Source organism: Momordica charantia, assembly GCF_013281855.1.
Source record: "Momordica charantia cultivar OHB3-1 chromosome 9 unlocalized genomic scaffold, Mcharantia_2.0 BLBB01000009.1, whole genome shotgun sequence".
In the NCBI taxonomy this organism is placed as follows: domain Eukaryota; kingdom Viridiplantae; phylum Streptophyta; class Magnoliopsida; order Cucurbitales; family Cucurbitaceae; genus Momordica; species Momordica charantia.
The window spans coordinates 25,101,982-25,112,321 of record NW_028275167.1 but is presented as its reverse complement, the minus strand read 5'-3'; the positions used below and the strand labels follow the sequence as shown (position 1 = coordinate 25,112,321).

Here is a 10,340-nt window from a genome sequence, read left to right as displayed (position 1 = left end):
TGAACAAAAACTTAGTCATAACAATTTCTCTAAAATTATTTGCTTCTGTATTCATCTAGCAAATAAAAACTAATAATTTTTTTTTTCGAAATCCGTGTGTCCGAACCAGCTTGTGCGCACATCGACTAATCACGGGCCAACTGTCTAATCCTACTGCATTTGGTTGACAAAGTAACTCATAGGATATTAAATCCGAGGTAGGTGGTCACCAAATAAAAACTAATAATTTGGGAGTTTCTATACATATACATTTAGTTTGATTTCATAGCTAAAAAATTTTTTCAAAACAATTAAATTTGCTCTTTCCATAAGCACTTGCATACAATATTTCAGTGAAACAATAGTTAAAGCAACCAAAGGGGGGAAACCACTGATATTTATTGATAAATAAGTTCCACAAAACTCCTACCAACAAGATTACATGAATAAATTCAAAGATGAATGACAAATTCAGAATTCCTACAAATTTACAATCGGGAAAATTGCAAAACCACCCCTGAACTATAGAGATTGTTTCAATCACACCTGTTGCGATTAAAACCCTTAAACATGGTAAGATGCACAAACCACTGCTAAACTGTAACTATTGTAATAATCAAACCCTCGCATTATTGAATTGTTACGATCAACCCTAAAACTTTTACAATAACTTTTTGGTTTCTTGATCGAGATGTCAGCTCAGCATCAATCTAAGAACCAAATTCTAACTTGGATTAAATTGTAACAATCCTGGTTCAAGAGCGATTTGTACATTTTATGATTAAGAGTTTAATAATGACAATTTCGTAAATGTAAAGGAGTGATAGATCAAATTAAAAGCTTGAGGATGTGTATGTAACAACCTCTATTCAGGGGTGGTTTTTGCAATTTTTCCCTTCACAATTATAACACTACATATGGATTTCCAAACAATTGGATGGAACCTTTCGGGATCACATCCATGATGAACATGAAGCTATACAAAAGTTCAAGAATCAGTGTCTGATTCATTGAAGGTGCTGCACCCTCCGTGAACAAGGTAACTGGTGGTGAACTGTGCAAGGAGAAGAATGTACCTTTTTCTTGCACAGATCAATCTTCGTTTAACTTAGGTAGGAATTCCATGCTTCTGAAACCATTCAGGCATGTGGAATCTTTCGTACAGCACCGGCCTGACGTCGTTCTGCAGTGCGAGGTGCTTTAGAAGTGGAAGAATGACATCTAGAAGCTGTATATGGAGAGGAAGCCACATGAAAAAGATTGGTCAATAATTGAGTTATACTGTCGAGATGTACTAATTTAGAAAATTTCCTCACCTGGGAATCTTGTGGTTGCCCTGCAGAAAATGGAATGCAAGGAATTCCATTCAGAGGTTGCAATAAGAAACTGAAAGGGTTGTTGTCAACAATGACTGTTCTTCGTAGATCCTTTGACAGGCAGGAGAGATCCTTCACGTGATCTCGGAATTCCCTGTAGATTATGTAGCAGAACCACAATTTAAGTAACTTAGCTTGAACTTTTGTAGAAGCTTGTAAGGTTTCCATCCATCCAATATTTAAAATCCTACGTCTTTATAACATTACCTGTGAAACAATTAACACGATCCCCAACAACGGATATATGCTATTTGTTGAGAATCCATATATATGAATTAAATCTACCCAACCAATCAACTTAAGCTTTTGAATTTAGTGGTGGTTTATTCATCCTTAACATGGTATCAGAACGAGAGGTCTTGTGTTCGAACCCTTGTATCGTTTCCTCCCCATTTATAATTATTTCCACTTCTTTGTGCAATTATCCAAGCCCACGAGTGAAGGGAGTGTTGAGAATACTTACATTTTTGGTTTTTAAAACACTTTGAAAGTCAGTGCTTTTAAGTTTTAACATCTCAAGAGAACAGAATACTATACTCAGTTTCCAACTAATACCGTGAAAGTTAACTATTAACCAAACTAACAGGGATAGAGCCAAGAAGAAAGGTTTGCCCGTCTTAGTTTGTCGCAATTTAAAAAAGTATATAAAATAATAAAGATTTTGTAGTTTTCCTTTTAATTTGCGTCCCCTATATATAATATATACAAACTTAGAATGGAAAATTTTGTCCCTCCCAAAGAAAATTTGTGATTGCACAAGCTTTTTTACACTTGATCACTGCCTGTACCATTAATAAATTATGAACTTCTTAGGCCTAAATACAGTAGTTAAGCAAAGTTTTACTCAAACTCCTTAATGATTCAAACTTGTTCTTGGAAAGGGCAGGTTCAATCCCTTGGGATTCAGTAATTCTATAAGTAAGTATTGTGTCTTTGCTGACTTGAAGTTGACACTCTACCCACCTAGATAGAAGTAAAAATAGAAAATATTTGCTGTAACTAACTACAAGAACAAAAGGGAAAAAGCTTAGTACTTACGTGCTAATTGTTGAAGGCCTATAAAGTCGAAGACTAAATCGATTTTCTTCATCTATCCTGTCAACAAGTGGTCTCGCGTACCCTGAGACATATACATATATGACATTCTTCAGATTTCATTTCTTATTTTCTTTGATGGGTAGTAGAGGATTCTTACTTGACAATTATGATGGATGGAAAGAGAACGGACCTTCAAGACCAGCTGTGAAGAGCACAAGATCTGCAAACCCGCCTAGTTGGTGTAAGAAATCGCGCAAACCCGGACGCTCGAAGACAGTAACATAGTTGACCTTAGGCTTCCCTTCACAGTCCTTCAAGTAGCAGCATATACAAGTGAGATAGTTTTACTTTTACTGAAACCCAGAGAGAATCAAATTACACACAAGGTTACCGGAAAGGAAATTACCTTGTCTGAAGATACGCACTCGAGTTCGAAACACTTCAGTCCAGCTTCTATTGCTTGACTACGAATAACACCAGGCAAACTAGACGTCTCATATGCGCATATGAGAGTTTCATCCAAGTCGAGAACTATCTGAAATTGCTCAATGTCAAATGCATAATCTATAAATGAAATACACAAGGGGAACAAAAGAAAGGGAAAAAGTGGAATTGAAGGAAAAAAGTATGCCACCCCCAACCCAGAGAAAGAAAAGGGAAAAACAACGGAAGAAGAAAGAAACAACAATCCTCTAAGTGCCTTTATGGAACTAAATGAAATTTTTGAAACCACTCAACTTCACACAGCATCTCCACAAACTTCTGGCATTAGAAATTTTACAGAGCAGCGGAGAACATTTCCAGACAGATCGTAAATCATAACATGCAGTTCTAAGACGGAAGAACATAGTTACTTCAAATGTTCCAAAGCTAGATTCCTTCATCTACTGAATGAATCGCCAGCATGCAATACAGTGGAACCATAGGCAGTCAAGTTGAAGTTTCCCTGTCCCTATTTTCATTTAAGAAAATGTACATTCCTCCTTCCCCAAAGTCTACGCCGTGTTAAATGTTACTCCCAAACTCTCAAAAAATTAGGCAAAACATCATTGCCATAGACCCCAATAAATTCAAAATTAAGCAAATGAAATCAGCAGAAACCATTCCTCAGTTGCAAGAACAGTCGAGAAATTTTGGGGGAAACCCCACATTCATCAAGCGAAATCAACAAGAGAAAATGAGAATACCGTTAGCTTCTCCACACGCCCGTCGGACTCTTCATCATCTTCAACAGAGGCGATATCAACGGCGGAGGCGGCGAGAAAGTCGTGGTCAGGGAGCTCAACGACCGGCAAGGGCTTAAAAGACGGAGACGAAGAATCAGTTGAAGAAGAAGAAGAAGAAAGAAGACGAAGATGCCCGAGAGCTCTGAGGATCTGAACGAAGATCTGGAAGAAGAAAGCCAACCAGTTCAACAGCGTCTTCCACACCTGCAGAGTCCTCGGCGAGTAGACCTCCGGCTGAGTCAACTCAGCCATAAGCAGCAGAACAACAACAACAACCACCTTACGGAAGCTGAACGGAACCGCCTCTGGGAATCTCCAACGAGTAAAATGCACCGGAAAAACTTCGCCGCTCCGATGGTTCGTTAATGGATAAAAAGAAAACCAAGCGGCTTCGAAATTTCTCCTCTGTGTGTATATATATATAGAAAATGGCTCCGGCGGAGGGGGGCGGTGGAGGAGGAAAGTGGGGCCACGCTCCTTGGGGGCGCGTGGAGGAGATGAGTGTAGTGACAAGTGGGAGCGTGGGGAGGACGCGCGTGGGTGAGAGTGGGGGAGAGGAGGGGATTTTTGAAAGGAAGGAAAGTGAAAGAATCGGCCAATCAGAAAAGACAATCCTGGTCCTCCTTTAAGACCATGTCATTGGTAATTATAGATGATGACAGAGGGTGGGATTCGGTACTTCCGAGACCACTTGAAACCAATTATTTTAGTAATATACATTTTTTTTAACATTTCGTAATATGAATTATATTATTAATTTATGTTGGGTTGAATTCAAGTTGAAATTGAAAAAGAAATAATCGATGAAACCAATCGGAAAGGTGTTTCGACTAGTTTTAATCAATGTACGTTGATTAATAAATTTTATTCTAGACTTTTAATTTCATCCATTCGATTAGATAAATCTAAAAGTAAAGAAGCATAGTTCAATCGACATATATTTTCAATTAAGAAGTTGTAGTTCAAATCTCTTTCCCAACATGTAAAAAAAAAACTCATTACTCCGAAAATTCGATAATTCGACAAGTAAGGTCGAGCCGACCTATATTTCCTGATTGGCCGACCTTTGTTGCATTTGTAGACGCGAAACTCGCACTCTGCCTTATTTCTCACATATGCAAAACTATTATCTATCAAACATTTGATCTGATAAGTACTGATTTGAGTGTTAAAGCTATTTCTCTCTTTTGCAGATCTTTTCATTCGTTGGTCATACAAATTCGAGCTTTGTCGTCCTTCAATCATTTTCTTGATCGCTTACGTAATTATCTCTGAAGTTTCATCAATTTTATATCATTATATTTGACGCACATTATAACATATATATATATATATATATATATATATATATATATCAATTATTTAAATAAAAAGTTTTATAGAATAATAACTATTCACTTGGTGCCATTAAAAATTTAGGAAAAAAAATCAAGTTACATTCCAGCCAACACATGGGAGATAAAATAAAATAGAACATCACCCAATTGATTATGTCATTGATTTCAACATTTTGACTATATAATTAAAAAGATCATTGTCCATTGATATTGATATTTTCATCCCAACATGTAATTTTGGATAAGATCATTGAAACAATAGTAAAGAAAAGAAAATATGTATATATTTTTATAATTATTAATGTTACTATGTTACATGGTGCCAATTAAAAATATTGTGAGGATTGGAAAATGAAAAATGACACTTGTTTTTATCCAAACAAACAAAGATTTATGCCTTTTAATTTCGTTTGAAATTTGTATTTGATTTTGGTAGAACCAAAGTTGTCTATTTAGTTACTTTGTTTGGTTAATTAAACAATTGATCATAATTATGACCATAAATAATTATTATTTGAGGTGATAAAATAGAGCATGTGGGGTGCAAATAATTCCAAATTTGCCAATTGTTGGTCTTAGTGGGTGGTCATTGGTTTCTTTTCATAAAGAAGGAAATTTGTAAGAGTGGTTTTTTTTTTCTAATTTTAAAAAGATGACATTTTTATACAAAAACAAGTAGTTTTCAATCAAATCATTTTTGTAAATTCTATGATTTAGGTTAGGTATACCATTTTTGTAATTTTACACTTTATAAAGTTACTTTTGCTACCAACCTAATGACTAATGAGAGGTTACTAAAGCCATTATTTAATTTGATTTTATATCTTACAATAGTAGTTTTTGGGCCATGGGATGGCTTAAATTTGCCCAAAACATTCATCTCTAAAATCTCATTTGTAGTTTTTAGTTTTATATTTTAAAAAATTAAGTTTGTTTTCTCGTAATCTCTTTAGTATATTATTCTCAAAAGACGATTCCATTGGCAAGAATATTTTGAATGTAATCTCGTAATCTCTTTATATTTTGAATGTAAAGAAAAAGCCATTTGATATATTTCTCAAAAAGAAAAAGGGAAATTTTAACAAAATGTCTATAGAGATGGCTAGAAAACAAATCATAGAAAATTTTCCATTTGCCCAATAAATAAAATTTGAAACTATTGAATTTGCTCTAAAATTATATAGTTGAATATTACCACTAAAATTCCTTGAATTAACTATTTGAGCATTGAATTTTTACCGTTTCGTTAAATATTTCTTTTCCTTGAAAAATCTTTTTTTTTTTTCCTTTTTGCGAAAGGGAAAAGTTTCTATTTCATTCTCTTGGGAAATTTTTAGATAATTTTGGAGTAATAAATATGATATTTAAGGGTTCATTTCGAGACGTTTTTATTTCTGGTATTTTATTTCTGGTATTTTATTTTTTTTTATGAGAAACATGAGAATTTGATAACTATTCCTATTTTCATTTCTCATTTTAAAACGACGTATATATAGCATAATAAGAGTTGAATATTCTTAAAATAAGACTATCTAGAGATGATTATTAGCATTGTTTCGCAATATTTAGTTAAGATATATCTACGGATAAAAAGATCGTGGGTTTGAATACTCACTCCACATGGTGTTACTAGAGTAAAAAAAAGGTTAATTATTAATTATGTAAATTATGAAGTTGATCAATTAATATTATATTTTAATTAAGAAAATTATAATTACAACCACTTTTTACATATTCACAAATATTTTAGAAGTTGAATATACTTAATGGAATTTATTATAGAATTAGGTCAGTTTTTTTTTTATTATTTTTAAAGTTGTTGGGTTAACCAATTAAATATTTGAGATAAATAATTATATTTAAATACTATTTTAATTTTTTTTTGGTCTATTTTGATATATGTAGTTTTAAAAACATTTATTTTGGTCCTTCTACTTTGACTTTTTTATTCATTTAGTCTTTACCCTTTTTTATATATTTTAAAATGGATCATTTTAGTTTTTATTTACAAAATTTTATACACAATAGAAATCTTAATACAATTTTATAACTATATTTCAAAAAAATTAGTTAGTTCATGCTAAAAAGTAAAATTGTAATAAAAATAAATAAGTTAAAATAAAAAATGTCACTTTTGATCATTTTGGAAGTATGAGGACCAAAATAAACAAAGGTCGAAAGTACGTACAGAGACCAAAATAAACCTTTTAAAAATACATGATTAAAATAAATTAAAATCGAAAGTATGGAGATTAAAATCGTACATTGAATTGTATAACTTTTAAGTGCCAACATGATGTAATAAATCACTGTGATTTTTACTTAGTTCTAATTTATAGTATACCATTATTATCTAGATTATTTGTGAAAGTTTAACCAAAATATAGATATTAAAATAAACTTTTTGAAATTGTAGTAACCAAACTTTAAAATTAAAAAAAAAAAAAAAGAATTGTGAATGTGAGACAAAATATTATTATACTTTTACCTTTGAAATTTCAACCTAAAAAGCCGCCAACTCATTTTTCTTTTCATTTGTGCAAAATGGAATACCAGAAATAGAATCCATAATTTTCCAAATTGACGGCTTTTTGTTTTTGCCTTTTTCATTTTTTTATAGAATACCTTTTTCCTTGTTTACCCTTCAAAATATGGTGGAATTGGAAATGTATCCGTTTTCTCTCTAAAATAATATTATTAATAGTATATTGGTATTTTAGAAAATCAATTTATCTCCATAAACTATGCCCGTTAAATCAATTAAAATCTTAAACTAATAATTGTATTAATTAAAAAATATATATTTATTTTAAACTAAAGTTTCGCATTAAGACTAGTGACTAGGGGAGCTTGATAATATGCTTCTACAACGTAAAGAGCCAACGAGAATAATTATGCATCCACAATAATAGATCTTGTCAATTTAAGAGACTTTCGAGTAAGATCAACAGTTCCATTAGACTCTCTACAACCATGCATATAAGAAATATCTTAAAAAGTATCCAGCTAAAATTTTGATATCTCCTATCGTTGCAACTTCCCACTGCCAATTTATACCCCTATTTATCAAACTAATGGCTTCCACGAAGTCAAATTCAACTAAAGCTTTCCTCAGCCTTAACCTCAACGCTAGCTGCATCCCCTCCCAAATCGCTATGATTTCCACCAGCAAAGGGCTCATAGCTTCATGAAAATCTACCAACATTACTAAAATTTCTATGCATATTTCTCCAACCATCTTAAGACAATTTTGCATAAGTTTTTTTTGTTTATGCATCTCTCTGACGGATTTTGTTTAGTCCATAGCCCTGATCTTTGTATATTGGAATTTTTTCCTTATGGTTTTATGGATACTAATTTTTTGATTCCGTATTGGCCATTGTGTTCCAATTTTCTTGATGGTTTTCATAAGTTTTTCAATGATCAATGATGCTTATTTTCTTAATTTATTTTGTTAAGAAAACTTGATTTGATATTATATTCTTTTGTGTCAATGTTGAAATTGGGTATTTCGACATGTATGTATTAACCTTGTTATTTACATGGTCAATTATTTACGTAGAATTTACTTTGTTTCGTTATGCTCCATGCTGCATAATTTAATAGCACCTTTATAGTTAATTATCGTTGGGATAAAATTGTTTGGTGGTGTTATTTGTTTATTATGTTTAACAAATTTTGAGAAAGTATTTTGTGTGATGAATTCACAAAAATATCATTGACGATTCGAATTCCATACCACATGGTGGTAGAAATCAAAGGGTAAAAGTCCGAGTAGTCTAATGACAATGAGTTCAAATGATAACAACAAAAGATGTTATTCTATCTCAAAACTTTGTGTTTGACACAGTTTCTCAAAGAGGATGCTCCTGGTATGGTTGAAGGAGATGAGTTTCTATAATTCACGAGAGTTATGATTTCATTATTGTGAATGAGTGTGGATGTAATTACATGTTGAGTAATTACTATATACAGTAATATCATATTTTATATGAAATTAACTTTAGCGGCATGATTAAATGCTTGAATTGGATGTGGTTAAATATCCAAATTGCTTTTGCAATTAGTACATTTTTGTTATGAATGGTGTACTTTAAAGTATGCATATAATTATGTTATGAAGTTGTGGAAAGGTAACTTCATATAAAAATTTGAAATTGTGGGGGTACATTGCGAAAGCGAAAAGGTTCTCTTAATTAAGTCTAAGAGATTGTTATTGATGTAAACCTCCATTTATCTAAAAGATATTGGCTACAGTATTTCACAATTGAACCATTGTGCATAGTTGGTAGTCTAATAGATCTTACAAATTGCTCATTGTTTGACTTAGCATATGCAGCGATTGGACTTAGCACATGCAGTGAGTAAATTTAGAAGATTTGCAAATAATCTTGGAAAAGATTATTGGGAAGTGACGATCATACGGATATTAAAAAGTATTAAAAATGATGGGTTGCACTTGTACTTTGATGATAAAGTGATGAAAAATTAGTTTTTTGATACCAATGATGCAAAATCTAAACGTGGAATTATCATATTCAATGGAATATGAAATCAAGTGCAATTTTTAATCTATAATGGTAAGTCTCGACATATAAGTCGACGACATAATACCATAAGACAGTTGCTCTCTAATGGAATTATATCAATTGATTAAGTGAAATTAAAGGATAATATTGCGGATCCGCTTACGAAAGCTTTGGCAAGAGAGCAAGTGAAATTGTATTCAATAGGAATGGGTTTGAAACCTATAATATAAAAGTTGACATAATCGTAACCCAACCTAGCTGCCTGGAGATCCCAATTTCTAGGTTCAAAAGGGAAAACAAATTTATGTATACAACTCAGAGGAGCACTAAATTCATAACCTTTCCTATTATAAAAATTAGTGCTAACCTGGAAACGAATGAGGTTAAGAGATGTCTTTAATGACTCTTTAGCTCTTTTATAAGAGTGGAGTATTGCCAGGACACTCTTTAAAGAAGTCACCTATGTGGGTGTGAAATGGCCACTTCTATGAGAATTTTCAAGGCCGAATTCTCTAAAAACACTCATGAAACCATGCGGTATTCAGTACCAAAATGAATACAAACATGAGAACCATTAGTATTTCGAAGAATATCTATGTAATTATTATAGACTTGATTTACTCTTAAAAAGTTAGTTCAAAGTTCTTTAACTACTGATCGGCTATGTAAAACTCTATAGTTTTACTAAGGAAAGTTCAAAGTCTTAGACTACTTATCTTGATGTAGTTATTCTTCATGAGTAATCGTACACATTTTTTAAAATAAATTTTATTCATGTGGGGGATTGTTGGAATTTATTGAATAAAATTATTTTTGTTAAAATTGAAAAATCATAACTTTTCATGAACTTGTGCG

The 10,340-nt window shown here is 32.2% G+C and overlaps 1 protein-coding gene across 1 annotated transcript; it reads right to left on the bottom strand.

The window, feature by feature from the left end:
* Positions 1–344: 344 nt before the first annotated feature.
* LOC111023754 (Haloacid dehalogenase-like hydrolase (HAD) superfamily protein) lies at positions 345–4,024 on the bottom strand. Its single transcript, XM_022301235.2, has 6 exons — positions 3,581–4,024; positions 2,800–2,928; positions 2,584–2,704; positions 2,394–2,475; positions 1,296–1,449; positions 345–1,207 (listed from the first exon to the last, which is right to left on the bottom strand). Exons 1-6 carry the CDS (start codon positions 3,869–3,871, stop codon positions 1,088–1,090), a joined length of 897 nt encoding a protein of 298 aa, XP_022156927.1. The 5' UTR covers positions 3,872–4,024; the 3' UTR covers positions 345–1,087.
* Between the last annotated feature and the right edge of the window lie 6,316 nt (positions 4,025–10,340).